We start from the raw sequence: 25,881 nt of genomic DNA, 5'->3' as shown, positions 1-25,881 counted from the left end.
TAAATATATATGATGTAATAGACAAAAATTTATATGCATTTTATTTGTTAATGTTTTGTCTATCTTATGGTATATTTACTTTAACTTAAACATTGAGCTAAATGTGTGAAAAACGTATTGAAAGAAAAACATACAAAATGGTCTTATTTCCCGCACGGTAGGTAAATAAGGCCCACTGTTTTAAAAGTAAAATTTTGCGACCTGAGAGACCATTGGATCCCAAATAACACCCCAACATTTTCACGGCACTTCAAATATTATTAATAAAAGAATATTTAGTAACAATGTGGATAACTGGGTAAGGTCTCTAAAAAACGTATCAGGTTTACTTCCATCCTCTTCAGTGTCAGTCGTTGATGTAGCACTCTCTTTACGTGGCAACAAATTGTTATTGTTTTTAGTTTATGTTGGCAAACTAGGTGCAAATTCAGAATCAGAAATTGCGAGGATCGAGAGAAAATAATGCAGTTGCCCTAACCCATTGATAATAAACTTACAAGGGATGCGCGTGACCTCTAACGTTTAGAACTGCACGGAAATTTCTTAGAATATACAAAGCTTATCCCAAAAACTTGAGCTTTTGGGCTCATCCCCCCCCTCCCCGAGTCACGAACGATACTTTGGGGTATGAATGGATACACACATATGCCTGTATGTACAATGAGGCTAAAGATATGAGCCATTCACATGCATTAAAAATAGAGGTTTACATTATGAAAAGGACCAATGCAAAACTGGAACCTTCGAACCCCCATAGTGAGCAACTAGGCCCGAAAACGACAGATTGCACCGGCCAAGAAAGAATAACAAACTGACACACATTCAAGTTGCCAGTTTCTCAGTATTTAACAACACATACATGTTTATTACGGTAATCAGAGCCAATAAAGTTTTGATGGGCTTTATTTAACGACCAAGTATGCATTACTTTATGTATCATTATTTACAAATACATGTCGGACTTAAACGAAGTTACTGCTATCCCAAATACTAAACACTATAGTAATCACAAATATACAAGATATTTCGCGTTAGCTGTATTCTACACAGAAAAAATGAACTTATCTTGCCTCTGTAAATTATATCAGCACATGGAAACTGGCTTCTCGATGCTTCAATACTGTCAGCATTTCGTCTGACAATGCATAGGAAGACGAGCTTTCTCAAGTAGGCATTGTGTAAGTAATCGCTACTTATGATGTTGCCAGATTTCAACTACAGTGTTTCTAAGCTAGAAAATTTTGCACTGGGCCTTATTTCCTTCCGGGCCTTATTTGTCGACAGTACCTTAGATGTCACTAGATTCAGGTGATTTGCTAATTTAAAACTATTGTGACGATTTAATTGCATCTTAATAACTGCATATATTAATAGGACAAGAGCTGAAGCCATATTTTGATTTGAGCATTAATATTTGTGAGATAAAATTAAATTTTAGTTTAACGTTCCACAGCCCTTCAGGCTAATAAGGACGGATAATTAATGAAAGTAAATGATTATGAAATTAAATTCTATGACTTGTCCCATCTGGAATCGAACTAAAACCACTTGGTCATTGGGTAGGGCATTGATATATGTGTAACTGCATATTGATTGGTGGACAAACTCAAAATAAATAAAGTATAAATAAATAAATTTTTTAAAGTGTAAACAATATATAGTCGTTGAAGAGGAGATGTTTCTATATAGTCGTTGAAGAGGAGAGGTGAAAGTCCACGTCCTTGTCTTTACTCTTTTATTTATTCTGGCTTCCTTCTGATCTCTTCTATAACAGCTGTCTGGTTTCTGTAAAGTTGTTATATTATTCTTCTGTCTCTGTAATTCACCTTCAGATTCTTCAACGCTCTGAATATGATATTCCAATCTTCGTTGTCAAAAGCTTTGCTATATCTACAAATGCTATCACAGTTGGATTTGTTTATTCTGATGTGCTGTTTCATGATCAACTGTAGACTCAGTATTGGTTCCCTAGTTCCCCTTTCTCTACTGAATCCAAGCTGGTCCTTTGATAGCCATTCTTCGTTGTGCGATAATTTCGCATAGTATTATTGCTGCATGGGACAGCAAACTTAACGTTCTGTGTTCTTCGCATTTCCATGTGCCTTTTCTCTTCGCGATAGGGACCAATATGCTTTTCTCGAAATCTCTTGGTATTTTTTCCCGAGATGTACATTTTATTAATAAGATTAAATAGTTTCTTTCTTGTTGCTATTCCGAGATTCTTAATCACTCTCGGTGGTAATTGGTCTATTCCTAGGGCTTTACAATGTTTCATTTTTTCCCCAAAACATTGTTAAATTCGCACTGTAAATTGATGTCCTAATTCATTTTCGTCGACTTTTTCTTCCTTCTCTATCTCTTCTTCGTTTACTCTGGCTCCTTTGTATAGTTCTTCAGCGTATTCCTTCCATCTTGTTATCTGCTCCTCTGGTATTAGCGTTGTCCCGTCCTTGTTTGTGATAATGTCTCTGGGTTTCTTTTTCTCCCCGAATTGTTTTCTAACCTTTCTGTATGTCGTTTCTGTATTGCTTTTGACTATATTTTCCTCAATTTCCTTGCACAAGCTGTTTATCCAGTTTCCTCTGGCCTTCTAAGTGCTTGTCGGACCAGTATATAGTCTATTTGGTATCTTCCTTTGTGTACTGGTCTTGTCCATCTTCTTTTTACTGGTTGTTCGAAGAGAGTATTTGTTACAGTCAAATTATGGCTTTTGCAGAACTCAACTAGTCGTGCAGCTCTCGCATTCCTTTCTCCTAGATCGAAATTCCCAGTTACATTCTCTTCTTTGCCTTCGCCGACTACTGCGTTCCAGTCACCCATGATGATTAAATTATCCTTGTCTTGAACTTCCAACAATACTTCCTCTATTTTTTTCGTAGGTCTCGTCTACTTCCTCATCTGTGTAGCTTGATGTAGGCATATATACTTGGATTATCGTCATATTCTTCGGTTCTGTTGTTATCTTCAACATTACTATCCTTTCATTGTATCCCCAGCTGTCTATAACTTTCTTATTATTGAAGATAAAACCGACTCGTGCTGTACCGTTTACCGCTCCTGAATAAATCATTCTGAAGTTCCCGCTCGACATGTCTCCTCCACCAGGCCACCTAACTTCGCTGATTCCCAAGATATCTTGTCATAAACTCATTTATTCATCATTTTGGCAATATGCAGTTCAAGCAGTTTAACTCTCTTTTTAATTTAAAGGGACTAGCATATACTAGCTGACGACGTTTCTATGTGTGTGTGTTCTCACTCCGAAGATGCGTGTGGGTGGCGTGACCTTGATCAACACTTCTTCAGCCAATCACAGATCAGTCCGCTCTTACGTCATCCAACACGTGAAACTCACGCGAACAGCGAGAGCTAAAGAGACTTGGCGATAGGCAACGCCATTCGGCGCCCAAAAGAAGAACGTACAACAGCTCATTCTACCCTGCTGCAACAAGACACTGTTTCATTATGTTCTGCAATTAGTCGAATCGAGTTAAATTTCACATTTTAGGACACATCCATTACTATTACTCTTTTAATAGTTATTTCTTCATGTAAAGTTATGTAAGTATCAATATAATTAAAATTTTCGAATCGATTGACGAGTATTTTCTGCGATTGTGCATGTCATCCCCTCACGCCTCGTGGTGATTCGTTTAGGTAAATGGTGCAAAATTTAATTTTTTACTTATTATGTGTGTAATTCATTAATTTTCCGAAAATATGATGCTGAATTTTTTTTGTGTCTCTAAAGGTTGTACGTAGAATTTTTGCTTACGTGTAGTTGACGTTGAAAGGAGCTTTCTTCGGATAACTTGTTTCATCGTCAATGCTCGGGCAAACGTCCTATTTACAACTATCAAATATAATGCTTGCTCTATCTGGATCACCATCCTATGGAGTAAACATTATAATCTATCTTCGTGCGTTTTTTTCTTTCTTTCTTTTCTTTCTTCAGGTTTCCCGTTTTCCACACTGTAACAGCGATCTCATATTCCAGGTTCTTATCCTGCAGGGGTTTCATTTGATGATGATCGAGGAGGCCCTGCTTTGTTTTCCTCCACTGCCGGGGGGCAACCCATTGTGAAACAGTAGTGTGACATTCTCTGATATTACATATATTTTCGTATTTTTCTTTTCATTTTGTTTTCTAGGGACTGAGTAAGCTGGTAGTGACCCAGATCCTTCCACCTCACAGGGAAACAGCCATAGAGGACATCCTGTCCCTGCTTGTTTTTGTTCACACTTGAGCCTTGCCATGTTAGTCATCTTCAGCCTCAGTGTGGTAATGGTAGAGCTGCTGTCATTTACAATAATATCTCTCTTCGTCTGGCTCCTACCCCTAAAAACCTATCCGCCATGATATTGAAGCTATCTTCGGCATAGCTCTTGGGATCATTGGAGCACACAAGCCTCCTTCCCCCACCGCGGCAAGGTGGAGATATTATCGAGGGGGAGGTTATGTAAAAATCTATGTTCTAAAGACTTAACAATAATCTTTATTACGTTTTAAAATTATGTGGAAAACCGTGAACATTTGTGAAATTCAACCAACGCCTTTGATTGCATCATTTTGTTATTTTCTGTTTATAAAATAGATTGTTAATAATTACGCTTTTATTTCAGGATCGAAAATAAGCAGCGTAACCTTAATAACTCCAGACAACCAGGATCGCAAGTCTGGTCAGGAGAAGCTACACGAATGCAAGGATTCCAGGTAATGTTACACTTTCTTCATTTGTGCTGTGGTGTAAAGAAGTCAACAGTTATCAGAAATATACGGAACGGAACGAATGTCAAAATATGTATTTTCATTAAAAATATAATGTAACAGCAAACAAACAGTTTAGAAGATTGACAGTTTATATCCAGCTGAGTAGCAATGCTGCTGTCACTTGTGTAGTTGCGCCAGAAACACGAAAGTTATCAGTGTGGTGTCTTAGCTGCTTGTACCGGAGTTTCATGTTCGTGCTAATGCAACGCCTCTGAAAGTAAATCATTAATAAGCTCGTCATAAGCTCTTTTTCATGTATATTTTCTCATACAACTAAATAATGAAACAATGTCGGGAAAATGTTTAACTACCGGAGTAAGCACAGCTAAAAATATCATGACAAGGCGAATACAAATAGAGCCCATGCAGAAACATTCACTAACAAAATGGACCCGTTCGAGATTACCTGCGAAAGTGTTGCATAAGATACTTCATGGACTTCGTCGACTGGGAAGTCAAGAGAATCCATCATCCAACGCGACATGAGTCAGGTATTAAATCTGGGTGAGTTCACTCCCAACCACAACCTTCGCATGTTCACAACCTTGCTCCTGCGCCGCATTGCTAAACTTAAGACAAACTTCCAAAAACTGCACGAAAGACACTTGGGGATGACAGTGTAGTGAAAAACAGTTGTCACATTGGATGAGGCCTACTTTTATCGTTCACATAATGGTAACATTCGAACAACTACTGTGCAACCTATAGCAAGGGGCGCACCGAGTTCTACCGCCAATGCAGAGATAGATTCCCGCAGGGAATCATGACTTGACTGTCGCCGAATACGGTTATAAAGGGAAGTTGGAGGTATGTGAGGTACACAAAAACGTGAAGATGAATGGTGCCTACTTCAGTGGGATCCATCATGACTCTAATTAACCAGAAAGACATCCCTCATTTCTACTGAGCCAACAAGAACTTGGTGTGAATCTACATGAACAAAGTATACACCCAAATCTCCCGTTTCTTATCATGACATGAATCAGGAAACGATAATCCATGTTATTACCTTTCTTCTCATTCCTGTCAAAAACCCTGATCCCAGTCCAATGGATTTCTGCGCATTTCAACTGTTAAAATTGTATTTACAACATCACCGTCACCAGCCAATGGAAACCTGCAGCCAGCATGTAATAGAGAATACGGAGATCTGTGGTCCAATGTAATGTGTTGCAGTGAAAATTGCAATGTCGGTGAAAGTCCATAATGCTGGTAGCAAAGTAAAACACTACCGATGATGGTGGCATATCTTTCATAGGGTGAGTACACTTCCAAAAGCAGTATGACATAACCCGATCAGTCTTCTGTGAAGAACATTTAAGTTTAATTCAGAAGTTACAGCCTCTTGAAATCCAGTTTACTTTTAAAGATATAACAACAATAAATATAATAATTTCTATTATATACCACTCTGTGAAGAACAGTAAAATGCGAATTTCAAAACATTTAAAGAGTTACGTGTTGCATAAATATGTAAGCGAAAATATTTAGATATTCTTAAGCCTTGTTATAAACACAACGACACCTCAGTCAGTCAGTCACGCCAGTTCCCAATCAAATAGTTATTGCTAGCTGCACTGCCTCCTGCCTGACGCCAAGAAATGTCCTAGCGTGCAGACAATTTGCAAACGAGGCGAAAGGTTGAGGAGAACAATTAATAATAAGGATCACATACTACACACTGATCCTCCCATGCGTTGGACGTATTTTTTGTTTGATTTTATGTTAATTTTTGTACCCACCTGCACTTCCGCTTTCAAAACAACTCATATAAATTGAATTAGGTAAAGAGATTTCATTTCGTCAGTCATGCTTAGTAATTCTGCTTTTAATGTAGCTATTTTTCAAAAATAGAATGTGTGTGTGATGACGTTACGAATGCCTTGATTTGGCCACCCTTGTTCCAAACAGTTAGATAGAGGAAGTAAAGACCAGTCTTTGAATTTTGCAGTGTTTCGAACTATAGAAACATGAACAGATTTATGAATCTTGCATAAAGAAATTTCAGTTATCAGCGGATAAAGCAAAGTATTTGATATTCGGAAGGAAACTGGACAGAAAATCCAACTATGAAAATGTACAATAAAAGTATTAGAAATTTGAAACCTATATATAAAACAAGCCACTACTTTTATATAATATACTATATATATTACAGGATATATATAATACTATATATATACAGGAAAACTATATATATAATACTTTTAATGATTGCAAGCCAGAAAATTTAAATACTCAAAAAGCAGTACAAACGTACAACAGAACAATGGTAGATTTGGAGCGAACATGTGGGCTCACCAAACCAAGAAATTAAATAAAGTTCACTTGTCATTCATGATGACCAACAGCAACTACTGAACAGAAACCGGAGTTATTACTGAAGGAAAACAGTTTCTCTCTCTCTCTCTCTCTCTCTCTCTCTCTCTCTCTCTCTCTCTCTCTCTCTCTCTCTCTCTCTCTCTCTCTCTCTCTCTCTCTCTCCTTCTCCTTTCTTTCTTTCCCGTAAGAAACAGAGAAAGGAAGTTTTCATTTAGTTTTCCTGGAAGTTGATCCTTTGCAATATCATTGCTAGAACTAAATTCGGGTTCTTGACTAGTAATATCATTTGTAAAGGAAAGTATGAAATCGTGGTTGGATTGGGAGGGGAGAAGTTTCCTTTCAAAGAAAAAAAAAAAAAAAAAAAACGCGAAAATGACAAGTAGGGGAAAGGCACTGTAATAATAAAACTAACGAAAGAGAGAGAAAAATATTTATGGCATGTCAACTGGATTGCGATTATGAAGAGAGAAAGAGTTTTATCAGATATATATAGAAGAATAAAAATTTAAAATCAAAATGAGGAAAGGGTATGGTAAAAGTAATTAGTGGTCAACCCTCTTTTAAAATAACGCTTAAAAAAAAGCAAGGAAAGAAATTAGGAATTGGCCATGTTGCGGAAACATCTAAACATGTTATGTTTAAATATGAATTAAATATATTAAGCATGCAAGAAAAAGAATATCGAAGGACATCAAAAGTATACAAGCCATTTCATATCAAATCAACAGTACGGGAAAGACGGACAAGACAGAGCCCGGCAAATGTAGTGGTGTGGAAAGAGCCGTTAATAAAAGAACGAAGATCAATATAGGAATGGCGAAGAAGAAAGTATAACCAGGAAAAATGATTGGAATAGCTAGTAGCTGTTAACTTATAATACTAACTACGAAATATACTGGCGATTACTCATTGCGTATTTATGAGTGGAGTAGTTTTGTCAAAGATACCGATTCATATATATAAATATATTAATGAGCGAGATACAAAAGGGCGTAAGCCAAAATGTAAGTAAACACTCGAATAATGCCATACTATGTGAACTTCCCAGAAAGCGATTAGAAACTTTAGAAGAATTAATTATAGACTAATCTTAAAAATGAAGATCGAAAACAGTTCGAAAAATGGAGGAGAAAAAAAGACCGAAAGTAAAATAATAAAAAATAAAATTATTAGCAGCTAGTAGACCTCGGCTTAGAACATAAATTTGAGTATGAAGGAATCAAAAATTTATGTTTTAAGATTCACCAATGAATTAATTACGGGTTGAAGTAGATCAGAAATATCATACCAAATCACTAGTGACGGGAACTTTTCGTTTTATTTTCCCCTAGCACTCGGCTTTATTTATTACCTGAATTCGGTATTATTTTCTGTTTTACTTCTCGTGGGTCTTTAAAAATACTTTTAAACTTACCTTAACCAAGCCTCAACACAGGTGTCCGACCAATGAGTACGAACTTCATCACGACCTTAACATGAATACTGAGAAAAATGTAGAATAATGCTTCGTACGAAATAACTTTTAATTTTTCACTTGCCCAGGATGTAATTTCATATTTTGTACAGTTCATTTATAAGTTGAAAAATATTATATACTTCCTCGTGCATAGCTTCACAACGAAACGTTCATAAGCACAAATTGTATCTTTACAATCCAAAAAACGCTAAATTATTTACTTCAGATGAAGATGTGTGTTTCCCTTCCTACTGAGTTTGCAGTTCCTTTACTGTCCTCTCTTCTTGAAGGATAAAATTGTTAGTGCTTCTAAGTTTTGTTATGAAAATTTTGCTTTCTCACCGTCAGCATACTATTGTACTCCGAGAAGAATCTCTCAGAGTTTACGTTCAAGGCGGGTAATAGTATTGCTTAAATAGCATAAGCAGCAACTCTTTGTAAATACAATAGAGTTTAGCGTCCGTTCGAAAGCGATGCTTCATGAGACATGGACCTACAATTTAAGGTGGGATGCGAATTACATAAGCTTGTACGGGGAATCGAACCCAGCTCTGCGCACTAGAAACAGGTACTCAAATTCTTTGTGTAGAATTTCAAATGCACACAAATTGTCCATAAAGTGTCGTTTAAGCGTTTTTTTTTCTTTCTTTCATTAGCTCTTGAGGTAGGATTATTTCTTTCTTCCGTACATTTTTTAGTCGGATTCGTTTTGGAAAATGGACTGGAGATTGAATATATCATGCAGTAGTTAAAACGTATCTTTACAAAGGTCTGTTTCCTCCAGAATATCCAGTTTCTGCAGTAACAGCGTAGCTATGTGTTTGGAACACAAGATTTTAGACAGAATATTTCAAGATTTCATTCGTGTAGTAGCTAAAATTCGGTGTTATTCTGACAGATTGCCCATATTCGCGTTATTTCGCGATTCAAATATTGCAAAAATACTCCTTCGGTGTACTTGAACTATCCTTTCTTAGAACTTCTGTTCTGAATTTTTAATGTGCAATATATGTCGCCATTGGCTATATCTTGACAGGGACAAATAGGGTAACTGCTGACGACCCTCTTAACGAAAGCCAATCAACATTCTTCTGTAGCACCACATTCTTTCTTGTATAGTCCATTCCTCACAGCCATAGAACACACACACTTTCATCCGCCTTTTCTTCAATTTTGCACTGATGTTGCTAGTTAGAAGTTTTCCTTTTCTTTTCCTTTTTTCCCTCGCTGGTTTGATGGCTAGCGTATGCGCCTTTGGTGAATGTGGTCGCCGGTGAGAGACCACGTAAAATTTTAACTTCACAAGCCATTCACTTTTATTAATCATCTGTCTCCTTCAGCTTAATGGTGGGCCGTTAAACTAAAATTTCATTTCTTTTTCAAGTATTGTTTTTAATGCCTTCACCTTAGCTATTCTAAATTTACATCTTCTTTGCACCTATTATCACTTATCCTGAGTAACAGAATTTCTTCATCCCTCTCACTATACATTGTTCGGCGTAAGCTCTAAACTGCGATAAACAAAGCCACGTGAAACTAAATCTTGCTGATTTGCTGTTGTCCTACCGACGCTTGTACTCCTCCGCAAAATAGTTCGTGTGATTGCATTATTACTTTCACTATGAAGCTTCATATAAAACTGCTATATTATTATAAATGACAAAAATATAATACGGATTATCTAATAATACCGCAATCGAATGTAGCTAATAAAACAATAGAAGTAAACACTAAGCATGCGCAGTAATCATGGCGCCAACTCAACTGTGGACGGGTGTTCTGCTTTTAAAGTCTGAAAGATGACTGGCATGAATCCCGGTTCCGCGAGTGTTGTGGTGAAACACCAAGGCAAACCTTTACTCACTAAGCAACAATTGTTTAGAGCGAAATTCAAATACTTTTTTTTTTTTTTTTTTAATCTTTCGAGTTTCTTTTCTTTCTTTTCTGCTGCTGCTGTAAGTATCTGGACAACACGAGACAGTGTTGTCAAAATGCACGTGCACAATTTGCTCCTCCTCATGGGGAGTGGGAGTGATACATCACGAGCCAATCGTATTTGTGACAAGCGGAAGGATACAAATATGTTGTTTATCGGAATTTAGAGCTTACGCTGAACAATGTTTAGTTGATGTATGTTATTCCTCATTTTCTTGTTGTTCCCTTCTTGCTCATCGCGTTATTCTGTTATTCACTTGCATTTATTATGCATCTCCTCTAGCATAAGGATATTAGATGAGCTGTTATTTATTTTTTTAAAATTGACCATTCATTTAAGTACAATCTGGATACTCAACTCTATAAAATTATTGATATTCTGGATAGTAGCGTTGAAAAAATTCGAATTCATAATCTTACTTTCAAAGTTGTTTCTAAGTTGGTTTTAAGAAGGTTTTTAAAATGTATCTGAATTGTTTTAGGTGATATGAGGGTGAGTCCAAAAGATTTTCAATACGAATGAACTATATAGCTCTAGAACAAACGTTTATTACATATATTTAAAGTAATTCGCTCGAGCGGCAAACCCGGCACCACTCTTGTCTTGGAATGCTGTTAAAAAAAAATGCATAATTGATGCTTCAGTTTTGTCTTCTAAGTGAAAACGGTGTCACCGCAAATGCTTTTTAAAGTTCAAGAAAGCCAGAAGTCACACACAGTTAAATCAGGGGAATAGGGGGATGCTGAAATATTTCGACCTCGTTATTCTGGAGATACTTCACTGCTTCCTTTGTAGTGGGCGAAGAGGCATTATTGTGATGAAAGACTAAATCTGGGATTTTCAGAGATTCAAGAACTTTGGGTAAATACGTTGTTGTGTATCAGTTTGCTGTAACAGTCTTCTGTTCTTTTAACCTAATACCTCCGACTAAACCAGTGATACGGACTAACGCAGCGTACATGATTTTCTTCATTGCTCGCTGTATTTTGTTGTTTTCGAGCCATCTTCATAAATGCATACACTGCTTTCCTGGCGAGTGGGGCATTCATAAAATTATACGTATGTTTCATCATCTGCAGCAATTTTAGAAACTATCTAATGTCTTCCTCGGTTTAATATACCGAAGGTTTTATGTGCATTTCTTATCCTCTCTGGCTTTTGGAAGGGGGTACCCACCGAGAAACTACCTTTTTAAGTTGCAGATGTTTGTGTAAAATAGTATATACTGATGAATTTCCAATGCCTAAAACCTTCTTTGTCTCTCATTGCATAGGTACATCTTGAAGAATCTTTTTGAGACCATGTCTTGTACAACAGCCACTAATTCCGGCGTTATTGAACACGGAAGTCTTCTTTCAGGCTTGATCTTGACAATACTTCCGATCCTACCCTTTTGAAAGTCCTTGTATCGTCTAAACACTGTCATATATGCTGAATGCCGTCACAAAACGCTGACCTTAACCTCTCGTGACAGTCTTTTCTCTTTTAGGCCAACGCGAAAGTCATAGTAAATCATGGCTTGAAATTCTTAACGTGACATCTCCGTTACTACAACACAAATGTCACACCCACACAAATAGAGATCGCGCATTGAATTTCCTGTTGTCTTCAAGTTTTTTCGATGTCTCACCAGTGACGAGAAAGAAAACCATAGCTTTCTGTCTTACAGTTTCTATAGTTTTTGCGTATTGCAAAATATATGGAGTGGTCCTCGTATGTAGATAGGTATTAATAGGAAGTTGATAACCTGACAGAGTTTTTGTTTTTCTGTTTCTTTTCACTTTTGATGGTTTTATTTACAGGTTGAAGAAACCCAAATTGATGTTAAAATTGGAGACGAAACAGTTCAAGAGGAGACAACAGCCAGGAAAGAAAGACCAATATGGATGGTCGAAAGTACTATTATTGGTCCTGAAACTTTGGAGGTAAGTGTTTTAAACAGTTTATTGTTTGTAATGTAAACCGCATGAATTTCAGTCGTATCAATAAACTGAAAAGGTACTCACTTTTGCTCCTCCAATTTATTATAGATTGTTTAAAAAGTTATACTAAACGCAGAATTTTCGCTGACAGCTATTGTCAAAAGAAAAGTATTTAGTAGTGCATAAATGGAATATGCAATACAATTTTTGAAAATTCGTAGCTTTTGGGTAATAGAAATAAATAAATAAATAAAAAGACATTAAAAGTGGATGTACCCATTGCCTTAAGTGCATAGGAAAGTACTCCTCGTAGGCTAATCATATGGGGAAGGAATCCCCTATCTTATCTTCTTTTAAAATATTTAGTCCGATGAAACCATTAGAAGAACTTTCAAGTGTATAGTTGATGTAGTTGGTAATAGTGAGGCTATCAAAGAAGAGGCCACATCGCTCATAAATGCGAAGATGAAGTTGGTATTCTTAGATGTGCAGAAGGATAAGGATTCCCTTATCTTGGCCACAAACTGTACGGTTTTTTTGAATAATAATAATTAAAGTACTGAAGTACTAACCTTTTGGAGTGCTGTTTGAAAAGTAATATTTTTTAATTGTTGGACAAAATTTACAGATAGATTGACGGATTATCTATAAAAAATCTTTTTTATTTCCTTTGTTGGCAAGTTGTTCTGAATTATTTTAGAAGTTAAATTTTAAAAATCTCGGAAATTACCGTTTTGTGGATGTCATTTTTCTATAGAAAGATATCATGATTGCATTAGTCCTTCTCTACGTAGCCGCCGTTTTTTGGGCCAGTGGTTCTTCACCTTGCGTAAGTTATTTTTGTATGAGTCTGTACTTTAAGCTTGAAACCACACTTCTACTTCAGAAATGACTTCATCCCTGCTGTCAAAATAGTGTCCTTTGAGTGGACGCTTCATTTCTGGAAAGAGAAAGAAATCATTTAGTGCTTAAGTCCAGTGAATGTAAAGGGCTGGGCAAGATTTTATGTCGTAACTGAACTGGCTTTGCGTGGGTGCATTGTCTGCCGAAATCGGCGTCCCTTTTCGTTACCATTCCTTAACGTTTGATCTTCCTCTGAGCTTGTAACCAAGCTAGGAGATAAAAATAATATTGACTAGTGAAAGTTTGACTCTCTGACAGGTAGTCTGTCATGCTGATCCCTTCACAGTTCCAGAACACGGACAGCATCACGGACTTTTGCATTTTTGCCCTCTTAATGGTTGGGGGAGGAGAAGTGTTTCCAGTGCTTTCTCATTTTCTTTTGTTTCTGGGTCATAAAGATATACGAGCCAACTTTCGTCCATTGTGACTAGTCGGCGGAAAAAGACCTTTTCATTACGCCCATAGCGATCCAGCATTTCCCTTTACTCTCCTTCTTGGGTTCTCTTCTGGAAAATTGTAAGCAATCGTGGCACCTACTATGCTGTAGCTGGTTAGGGATTTTATTACAAACGAATCCGTAACCAACACTGAATTTCTAATAGTAAACAGTGATCACTAGCTGCGTCTCCTCATTGACTGATGCTAATAGATGCCACTAGAGTGTAAGCGATTTGCATATTTAAAACTGTTGTCACGATTTAATTGCAACATAAAAAAAATGCTCTATTTCAATTTTAATTATTTCAAAATAGGACAAGGGCCGTAACCATATTAAGATATTATCATTAATATTTCTGTATTTCTACAGAAATATATTGTGACGTTTTAATTTTGCAACCTAAACTATATTGTTATAAATTTAATTATTTGAAAATGGTTAATGATGATACTGACTATAAACGTGCTTTGCTATTTACTCTTAGGCAAGAGCTATAACCATATTTAGATTTGAGTATTAATATTTATGTGTCCATAAGTTTGTAGTAATTTCATGGAGCAAAAGTGAGTATCTGTTGAGTTTATTGATCTTACTTTAAAATATATATATATATATATATATATATATATATATATGTATATATATTTGGTCTAGGAATTAATTCGTGCGGGTGGACAAGAGATGGCGCAACGAACGGAGCGTCCCACAGTTCCGTGTATCCACACATGTGTTGCAAACCCCTGTCATCGCGTATCGTTCGTAGTATAGGGCAGTGGATTAAAACGTCAACAACACCAGTTTGTAGTTAAGTGAACATGGCGCAATTTGTGCCTGATAAAGTGTTTTTGCGGGGTGTCCTGCTGCATTACTTTAACATGCAGAAAAGTGCGACTGAAAGTCATCGTATTTTGGTGGAAGTGTATGGTGACCATGCTCTAGCTGAGCGAACGTGTCAGAAGTGGTGATTTCGGCTTGGCAGACAAAGAGCGAGCTGGACAGCCAAAAAAATTTCAAGACGAAGAATTGACAGCATTGCTCGAGCAGAATTCGTGTCAAACGCAGGAACAACTTGCAGCAGCATTAGGCGTTGATCAAACAACAGTCTCCAAACGCTTGAAAGCCATGGGAATGATTCAAAAGATGTCACATTGGGTTCCACATGAATTGAAAGACAGAGACGTTGAAAGACGAAAAACCATTTGCGAATTGCTGCTTCAACGACAGAGCAGAAAGGGGTTTCTGCATCGAATTATTACGGGTGATGAGAAGTGGGTCCATTACGAGAACCCTAAACGAAAAAAGGCCTGGGTGAAACCAGGTGAACCAGGTCCATCACAACCAAAACGAGATATTCACTGTGCAAAGGTTATGCTGTGCATATGGTGGGATATGAAAGTTGTGGTGTACTATGAGCTGCTGCAACCGGGTGAAACTATGAATGGAGAACGTTATCGACGACAATTAATGCGTTTGAAGCAAGCTCTGGCCAGAACACGACCAGAATCGGAGAACAGACATGATATGATAAACTTATGATAACGCTCGCCCACATGTCGCAAAACCGGTCAAAACCTATTTAGAAAATGTCGGATGGGAAGTTTTACCCCACCAGACGTTGCTCCTTCGGACTACTACTTGTTCGATTGCATGAACAACGATTTGATTGGACAGCGGTTTACTTCTTCAGAAGATATCGAAACATGGTTCTCTGACTGGATCGCTTCCAAGGATGAGGACTTCTTTCGCCACGGAATCCGTACATTGCCCGACAGATGGGCGAAAGTGGTGGCTAGCGATGGACAATATTTTTCTTAAGGTATTTATGTATTTTGTGTTTGTACTACAGCTTCAATGTGTGCGTACCAACCGCACGAATTAATTCCTAGACCAAATATATATATATATATATATAAATTTATTTTATTTCATTTTCTTGTAAATTCCATCAAAATAATCAGCGTAAATAAATAACTGTATATTAATTAATTCATGAGACTACAGAACTGAAATTAATGTACAGATTGCAATGTGTCATCGTGAAAATGTATTCTGTGATAACGTGACGATGACAAATACCCTCGCTGCTAACATTCCCATTAAACACCATAATTAATCAATCTGTTAGTATTTTGTGAGACCTTAAATACTAGTTAGCACGGTCAGTGAATGCTACTAAAACGGAAAAATGATTTACTTGTCAATTGTAAACCATACAAATAACTAGATTTGAGTAAAATCTTCTGAAAAAAAAAATATATTTAAAGTCTTTATAACTTCGTTCCTATCTATTCGAGTCCAGGTATCCAACGCTAAGGTACTTTTGATGTGTATTATTCTCTCCACCTCCGTCGCACTGTGTGTGTGATAGAGCTTGCAAATTTTAGATCTTTGTGATAGTATAGCATCCTTAGTTTGCAACACTGAAAAATAAATATGGTATTTTAAGTTTTCACATGACATGTTGATTTGAAATATGTAATAATCTGACTTAGTGCCATTTTAAAAAAAAACAAAAAAAACTTTAAATTGGGTTGGCAGCACTGTTTGTTGGGCGTTTCTGTTTAATGCGTGCAGAGGGGTCTCCAATTTAGTTACTTCGTGCAAAGTTTCGCTTTTCTCCCTCTTTTGCTTTCTCCGTTACCACAGTTGGACATTATAAATGATGCACTCTAGTAAGAGTTACGTCTGGATTATGAATTACATTTTCTTCTAAACCGCCCAGACATGAAAGCAGAGCCCCACATTTTAAATATTAGGGTTGTTGCCTTAGAATATACGAATTAGTCATTCACTTGCACGAATTCAATATGGTGGGCGAGGGCACACAATATTGTTCGTTGCCAGAATGATGTACTTAAGGCACGCATAGTCTTCCAAGGGAGAGCCTCAAACGCCACCCGAATTGTGTCGATCAGCTGGGTCTTGGTATTACAGGCAGCGCGTTTAGTTATTTGCTCGACCACACTCCTCACATAGTAATTCATAGGGTTACCATGAGGGAGTAGTGTTGTCAACGGCTTGAGCCGCTTGGCTCATGGCTCAGTTACCACCGAGCCGACCCAACAGCTCACTCAACCGAGCCGGCTCGAGCCGATGGCTCATTCCAACCGAATCTGAGTCGATGGCTCATTCCAATCGAGCCGGCTCGAATTGTTGGCTCAGTTGAACCGAGCCGGACCTCGAGCTGAGCCGGTGGCTCAGGGCTTGAGCTGAGCCGATTGACATCACTAGTGGGAAGCAACTATAACAAATTTATTAATTTGTTCTAATTGAAGGATGAAGACAGTTGCAGACTGGCCCAACCCCGCTATCCGGTAATCGCCAGATGGGTGGGCCTACCGGATAAAATCGAAAGTGCCTATTTCTAGGGAAGATGCTTAAAAATGTTGCTAATGATAGATAGATGCTTTCAATATTTTCAGGTGCTAGACTGCGTAAAATTTTCCCATGAATACTTTTTTAAAAATTAAAGGAGAGGTGCCCTGATTAATAGAAATGCCGGCAGTTCATTTTATTCCGTTTATTTATTCCCTTTCTTGTATTTTGCAAAAATAAATAAATAAATAATTTAAATATAGAACAAGATGATAACTTTTCTCTAATTGATACGTTTGTATTAGTATTGCAACTGAACATTGTTTAGATACCATCCGAAAAGGGAATGGTTACGGATTTCCCCTTTGTCGGGGGTCCGTCCTCATTCGAATCCCGGGGAATGCATTGGACGTAGTTGTTCGGATCACACTGGTCTCGTTCTTAGCAACTAACAGCTGGGTTGGGACCTAAATACAAATAAGGAATATACTAAATTAATATATAAATAAGGATTAATAAGAATGTAAGCCATGAAGGCAAAGAAGTTACTTTGTCGTGCTATTATTAGGTATCTCCAAAATTAAAATCATGTTAAGTTTGCCAAATAAAACTATCTTCCCTTTGGGTTATAAAAGAGTTTAGTTTTGTTTTTCTGATACCTCACTCAACCCTACAACTTCGTGACACTACGTCATCAAAATGGTTCAAATGTATCAATGTATCAAATGTGATTCCGAGTCGGCTCAAGAAGATGGTTCATCTGAGTCGAGTCGAACCGAGCCGGCTCATCTGAGTCGATTCGAACCGAGCCGATGGCTCATCCCAGCCGAGCCGATGACTCACCTGAGCCGATGGCTCATCGCAACCGAGCCGGTGGCTCATTCCAATCGAGCCATCTCGTGCTGTTGGCTCAGTTGAACCGAGCTGAGCGGAGCCGGTTGACATCACTAAAGGGAAGTTTCCATCCAAGGTTTGCCCACGGTGATCAACAACTCCACATAGTCATTCGAATTGAGCCTGAGTCCCTGTTCTAAGACGCGTGGTGACATCACATCACCCTTAATGGAGACAGACCAAACATCATCACATTTTGGGGAAATTTAGCATGCATGACATGAACGTCCGAAGGATTGTAAGGAAGCCATTTGTTGTATACCGGGTTCCGACATTTTGTCAATCAAAGAAGAACCGTATTGTTCCTTATTCAATAAGATGTTCTACTTTGTTAAGGAGTTTCTTTGCCGTGATCAAGCCTTTTCTGGTAGGAGTTAGACTTTACACCTCTTGTAAGAGTGACCGCGGAGGTCCTCATTCACAACCAACTTCATGGTGAACGCTTCAACACCCATTTCCTTCGCTGAAATTTGCATTTGATTGTCTGGCTTTTCCGTCACTTTCTCCTGCAATTATTGAATGAATTCTGGTGTTGGCGACAATCAGAACACTGTCTGTGTGGTTTCCTATCAGCCACTGCTTCGCAGTCTCCGTTACATCAGTGTGTTTCGCGTTGTATTGCTTTTACTGTGATTATGTAGCTGTCTTGGTTGCAGTTCCTTTTGACATCACGGATATATCTGCAATGGCAGAGGGAAAACAGGCTGTGGCAAATACATTCTGACATCACATATTTATAGAGCGTAAGAACAAATTGCCAAATTTAGCGTCAACACACTATATTAATCTAGTTCATTGTGTTTCTGTGCATACTTAATATATTTGCTGGATCTATTACGTATTATTATTATTTATATTAATATTATTACTTTTTCTGTATGAACAGCCGCCAGCGAAAATGGGTATATGCACACCTGCATATTCTTGTAGCAGCAACTTCTAAGTGAATTGACTAATTACAGAGTGTCGTTTGCAGTTTATAGTAACGAATTCGATAGCTAAATAGCAGCACACTTGAACACGTCCGAGAAGTTATTGCTCTTAGTTCGAAAATGGTGTTTGTTGACTTACAGGGAGGATGGCCTTTGTATGTGTGGTCATATGGCTCCGAAACTACGGCATTTAGAGAGGGCTACATTTGTGTCTTTTTCCACATTCGGTGGAGTTATAACCAAATTAGTAAACATTGTATGACATGTCAAAGAAAGGGATCAACGCTGCCTTTTAATCGCAACAAAACTAGCACCTGTGCTGTTGCTTTTCCTTTCAATATTGCGCATCGTAGACATCAGAGGTGCGAGTATACTGCACAAAGTGCATTCGTTGTGACGTGGAAACCCCGCGTCTCAAAGAGCAAAAGCAAGGCCAATACAGTGCTCCGTGGCAGTCGTAAAGCGCATAATTGCGCAAGATTTATCTGGTAAAGAAGCATAAGACTCCAGTTAATATGCTCCGTCTCACATATCATGGAAACCGTATGTATGCCATCTTGCAGGGGACAAGTGAGAGTTTGTAGTGAGTCTGGACGAGGCATGGTTATATCTGTCAGGATATGATAAAAAATATTACCATCTTCCATGGTCCCTGTGATTCCAGTCTCGACTGCTATAATAGTGAACTTGCGCTACCCAGAATGAACAAAAAGGCTAAAATCAATGCAGTATATTGCCAGATAAACCTTTTGGATTCACTACACCGCCGTGATATTTCATCCTTATCTTACATTGTCATTCATCAGGACAAGGCGTCCAGTCACATGGCGTAGCCAACAGTAACGTATATGGAACAGATAGCACATGAAATGGAAATTCATGCAATCCCTTTTATATATATTCCTGTGAAATCACTTCATGCATCCCCTATGAACTTTTGTGAGTTCCCGTTGTTAAAACAAGTGTTATGCTATCAACAAATGCACACACTCGACAGTCTTTGGAAAGTGTGTCAAGAGAAATGGAACAGACATGGTCAGATTGTCCTTAACTGAGATGCAGAATGATAAATAACAGAGAAAGCTTGCACATTGAGCACGGTTGTTGGTAGTGTTCAGGTATTTCTTGTAGCTGGTAGTATTGAACTGGTAAGAGTGTCAAATTCGCTACCATAAACTGGAGACGACTTTCTGTGTACAGGGGGGGCGCGGTGGCTCAGTGGTAGAGCGTTCACCTCCGGTGCTTGGGGTCCCTGGTTCGATCCCAGCTTGCGCCGTGTGGACTTTGTGGTAGACAAACACCGTGCTCGTGGGTTTTCTCGGGGTTCTCCCGTTTCCTCCCACTTTCTTCATTTCTTATCATCACCGTCTCCTTTAGCCTAACTGGCATAACCGTGGGATGTAAAACTTAAAGATTTCATTTCATTTCATTTTTCTGTGTACAGTTTTATGTACTCTACAAAGAGTGACGGTCTCTCTACATCAAAGAAAATGGAAATAAAATTGGTCGTCTTGTTCTGAAGGTATTGACAAAAGAATAAAAAGAATATATATTCTTATTTTTTGCTGGTGACTGCTCACATTGAGACTGCTCACTTTCAACTGCATGAATACTATTGTTGGTGTATATGCATAATTCCGAATAGCTAGATATTAACACGAATGACATTGGTACATACGGTCTGGGTTCCATTTCTAGTAGTGGCACAGGATTCCATTCCTATTAGTGGATTTTGACCTAGTATCGTGAGACAATCGTGGAGCTACTTGAACTAAAAGGAAACATACTCCGGTCAAGAAAAGAGGAGATATTGACAAAGGGAACCGATGATACATTGGCACTTGCGTCTGGGCAGTTATGACTCTGCCGTAGCTGTAGCACCATAGCTTTTTATGTACACTCATGTCCAAAATTATTGTCGCATGTCTATAAATATGATGTTGTAGGAATATAATTTGATAACGAATTCGCCCGGTATTTCTTACGATGTATAATCGGCAAAGACATGTGTGACAAATTTCACGTCAAAAGAGCAGTAAATAAGAACAATAAATCGAAAATAAAACTTTGTCCTTTTAGCAACATTTTGTTTTACTCATTCTAATTTTCGTATTTATAATTCTTTTCCTATGAAATCTACCGCAAATATACATTTCCCGATTATACACATAGTATCAGTATTAAAAGTGCTCTGCAAAATCATTATCAAATTATATTCTTACAAGAAGACAGTTATAGATATGCGACAATCATTTTGGACATGAGTGTACATACATTTATATAATTTAACAAAAGTAAGCGTTGTAACGTAAAGACGTTAAAGAAGATCAGAATAAGAATAAATTTGTGTAATTAGACCATTTAAGGATCATGACAATTGATTGAATTGGTTTTCTTTCCAGGCTGAATCTATAAGTAATATACCTGGACTTCCATTGGAAGTGCCAAGCTCTGAGCGTAATAACAAAGCGCAAGAAGACATAATGTCTGTGTTATTGCTACACGAGAAGAAAGGCAGTGGAGAAGGGAAACCTATCATTCCTGGACAGAATGATAGTGGCAGCGAGTCTAGTGAAGAAGAACAAAAGGAATCCGACTTGGAGCCAGGTACGTGATCTTTATCATCATTTTAAAAATGTTATTTCTGAAGAATTGTGTATAGTGACCAAATTTTATAAGTTTCAATAATTATTTTCGAAAGTAATGAGACAACATGACGGATTTCATTTTGTTTTATGTGTAACCTGTAGAATATCATCTACTCTATTATCAGCCAAGCACCGAAATGTCTCGTTGACTCCGGTAAAATCAAAAACTTTATACCTGCGCTTCACAGTGTTGCCATTGTTGGTAAAAGCGTAACTGACACAGAGTTCCAGTTTTCGTTTTATTCCAATACAGGTGCTGTCGACCACGGTTGAACTCAGTTAGCATTCCTTACCCTTAGAATATCGCTCGTCAAATTATCGTTAAGAAGATATAGATTAACATATTGGGTTGGTGCGATTGAAGTGTCCGGTTTTCAGGTATTGTGGGAAACAACTCTCTGCAACGCAATTAATAAATAGATCGATATCACAAACTCTCTACATGTTCACAAAACAGACGTGAGTACCCAGCCATCAGGAAATAGTGTTGTTGAACAAGATTGTGTGAAGATGCAACATGGAGAACATTCAGTTCAGACTGTCTTCCTTTTGCAAGTTCAAATTGGGATATTTTATACGCTTTGCCGCGAAAAGTGCATTTGAGCTAAGGGTGGTAACCATGCGTTGTTGGAATTTCGTGCCAGTGACACAATATTGAAAAATGAACCCCGCGATTATCAACCAACAGTATCTTCTGATGAGCTCCTTAAGAACACTGTGGAAGATAATCCTTCGAATAGTGTTAAGCATACAGCATACTCTGTCGTTCGGCGTCTCCTCGCAAGCGGTAAGGGGGAAAAGTTGGATTCATGAGTGCACATGAGTTGACACTCAGCAACAAGCATCGCTGTCTGGATATATGTAGTTCTCTGAGTATAGGGAATAATCAAGAACGATCAGAACAGTGGTTGTTTATGATCTGCGTCAACGAAAGTTTCCAAAATAAGTTGTTAATGGTACGTGGGGGTGTTCCATCCGAGGCGAAACCATCATTGTGGATTGTTATAGTGCTGAACTCCATGAAATACACCGCATAGTTGTTCGCAAGCATCCAGCAGTGGTGACGAAACATGTGTCCTCTCTTTCACATTAATCCGCGCTCGCATGTGCTCAGAGTACAATACAACCTCTGCATGAGTTACAGTATCACTCTTCCCCACTCCGTGTTTTCTTGATTTCCTGACGTTCCTATCTCGATTACTCCTTGGCAGGGAAAAACCTCCGTGAAAACCGGGCACCGCAATATACAATTGAGAACTTCTTCGAATTGCAGACCGCAAACTTCTTTCGTCATAAAATCTAATCAATGATGACAAAACTATCTGGCTGCAGCCAGAGATAACTGACACTAACTGACTAACTGATGACTGATATATTTTTCCTCTTTGAAAAATGACACGCGTTATTTTCAGTGGCATCGAACCAATATTTACGCATGCATATTTGCCTGTTGATGTGTCGGTTGTCAGTGTTTTTACATTCTGCGAGGTGTGATCAAAAAATATGATGAATAATTTTATTAAAAACAAATAAGCTTACATGGAATTTGATTTAATCTTCTTCAAAGCACTGTCCTTGGCTTGCAGTGCACTTATCTCAACGTTGAATCCATGACTGGAAGCATTTCTGGAAAGCTTCTTTTGGAAGGGCGTTCATCTGCTTTGTCGTGGCTCTTTCAATGTCAGGAATGGTGTCAAACATTTTCCTTTAAGCACGATTTTAATTTTTGGGAAGAGCCAGAAGTCAATGGTGCTATATCTGAATAGTATATTGGATGCGGACAGACAGGAATATATTTTTTCGGCCTAAAACTCTCAGATCAAAAGGAAGGTGTGAGAAACAAATTTTGCACTCACTCTTTTCATTTGGAAAGAATCGGTTAAAATGCTTTGCACAGACCCGTACGAGATGCTAAGTAAGCTTTCGAATAGTTATTCGCCTGTTTAAACGAACAGCTTTCTGCCACTTTTTGCACGTTTTCTTTTGAGGTTAATGGATCTCCCGAATGTTGGTCGTCTTCTAACGACTCATTTTCGCGTTTAAATTGTTCATATCACTTATAAACAGTTCTGAGAGTTACAGCATTATCGCCATTCACCAATTTCAACATTTTATGAGTTTCTTTGGCACTTTTTTGCAGCTTGAAACAGAAGTTAATGTTCACGCGTTGTTCGAAACCCTTGATACGCGATCTCACTCCAGCTGCTCTGGGCGCTGACTATTTTTGACCGTTTTCGTACCTTGTAGAGTAACTTCTAATTGGATTTATATCAAACGAATAGAGGTAATAATAGTTAAGGACGTTTCTTTAAAACTTGCGTTTTGTATAAATTAGTTTAAATGTAGTTATGTGTGACATATTGTAAATAAAATGTTGTTTGTCATAAGTTGAAACCAAATATAGCACAACATTGTCATGTCCTTCGCAATAAGCTACGAAAACGGAAATATATGTGTGTTGGAGAAACACTTACTAGAGTAAATTTTAAATTATTTTTTAATTGTTTATTTAAGACAGTGTGATACAAAGTTTGGTTTCTAAGATGCTGCAATGGACGATGGGCACTAGTGTATAGCTATATGTAACTATGTTAAATTAATGTTTTTGTAATTCAACACGTTGTTTTCTTTGGTTTACATATCCAATGAATAATGTTGTTATTCTGGCTAATAAGCAAGTTTTCTTGAAAAGCGTTATACGTCACTTTTACTGAAAGTTTTCAATATGGTCAAATTAAATTTGTAGGGTTTCGTGTCTCAAATTTCTTTTCAAGTTGCTCCATTGTAGATTATTTTAGAGATATCTTCAAATGTGTGTTGTGTTACTGAGGAATTTAATAATGTAGTTCACCACATTGAATATGAAGCTAATGGAGTATGAATTGTGGTGTCAGGAATAGGATATAATGGGATGGTTAAATTATGTTTAACCAAGTTAGATCGATAGGAGTCTGCACAACAAGGAAGATTCTTGAATCTGATCAACGAAGTAAGATATTTAAATTGTTTCTGTCAGCTTGACCAACGTTACATTAATAGTATGTTCTCTTTTTCTGTTGTAGTTGGCACAATAGAGAGTGATGAAGAGGACATGATACCCACTGTGACAGTGGGTGGAAAAGATGTTCCTCTGGTGGATGTTAATGACGATCTCATTTCAAAAATGAGCCCCTCTGAGAAGGAAGCGTATATTCAAGTGTATCAAGAATACTATTCCCATATGTATGATTGAATAAAATGCGCCGGATATTTTTGTAATGTACAAAAGTTCAAGAATGAATGTAAAAGTTCAGTGTGTCTCAGGTGTGGAAAAAGTGAAGTCTATAGGTTGTGCTGTTACTGTTGTGAGTTTTGATACAAGAACAATGATGATGAACGATCCAAAAGAAGTGATTTTAACTTGTATTTATGTATTTGAGAATTATTTTGATTCGTAATATGAAATGAATTCTTCGGCAATAAATGAAACTTACTGTAGTATACGCAAAAACAACATGTTGCAGTGAATTTTGGATATGGAACGTAATACTTTGATTGAAGTAAAGAAAACAATTCAAAAGTAAAACAACCTTTATGAATATGAATATTCACAGTAATATGAACCTTTTGAATTGCAGTTTCTGCAGCTTCCACGTTTTACTAAATTATGTATTCAAAAAGCTAAAACAAATGAACTGTGAAGTATTCACAGCAATTATTTTTAAACTCCTATATGAATTTCCAAAAATATTTTTGAATAAAATAAATGACAGAAAAAAATCGCTGATTACAGTGAAGAACTTAATGTATTTTCATTTTATGTTTCAACAAATCAACTGTTTCAAGATGCTTATAGCAACATAGGTCCAGTCGTCTTCCAACCACCGGTATTACCATTATCTGCTTATAAACACACTTTCATTTGCATTTCTTTATGTTATTGTGTAACATTTTGGGATTAAATTAATTTAATTATAAATAATGAAGAGAATTTGTTTGATTTCTGGTAGCACCACAGCAACCGTCAAAACAATATAGCTTAAGTAAAATAACAATGTTCTTATATGAATTTTCATTCTTTGTGTTGTTTTAACCTTGAAACTACTTTCGTTACTGTAAAACTCCAAAATATGTCTGAAATGACAAAGTGAAATATCACTGCAAAAATACAAAAACATAAAAATCCATTTGTTTTGTCTTAAAACGTAAAGAAATTAAAAGACAATGGAGTACATAAAACTAAAATTGTATTTCACTAGAAATAAATGCTATAAAACGGAGCACATCTGTGAATCTTCTTATTTTCTTAATTTTGAGCAAAAAATTGAATAATAGTGTATTCAAAACATGCTTGAATAATCCTC

At 37.3% G+C, this 25,881-nt stretch overlaps 1 protein-coding gene across 3 annotated transcripts in view; it reads left to right on the top strand.

Moving 5' to 3' along the window:
* TfIIEalpha (transcription factor IIEalpha) overlaps nucleotides 1-25,508 on the top strand; it is a 94,499-nt gene extending 68,991 nt beyond the window's left edge. For all 3 annotated transcript variants that reach the window (XM_081760020.1, XM_081760021.1, XM_081760022.1), the window contains 4 exons: nucleotides 4,624-4,714; nucleotides 12,288-12,410; nucleotides 21,293-21,497; nucleotides 24,601-25,508. In XM_081760020.1, coding sequence (XP_081616146.1) covers nucleotides 4,624-4,714; nucleotides 12,288-12,410; nucleotides 21,293-21,497; nucleotides 24,601-24,770 — 589 coding nt within the window. In that variant the 3' untranslated portion in view covers nucleotides 24,771-25,508. The remainder of the gene's footprint in view (nucleotides 1-4,623; nucleotides 4,715-12,287; nucleotides 12,411-21,292; nucleotides 21,498-24,600) is intronic.
* Nucleotides 25,509-25,881: the final 373 nt, after the last annotated feature.

The sequence above is a fragment of the Thermobia domestica genome, chromosome 5 (genome assembly GCF_964235325.1).
Source record: "Thermobia domestica chromosome 5, izTheDome1.hap1.1, whole genome shotgun sequence".
NCBI lineage: Eukaryota > Metazoa > Arthropoda > Insecta > Zygentoma > Lepismatidae > Thermobia > Thermobia domestica.
This window is presented reverse-complemented; position numbering and strand designations above follow the sequence as displayed.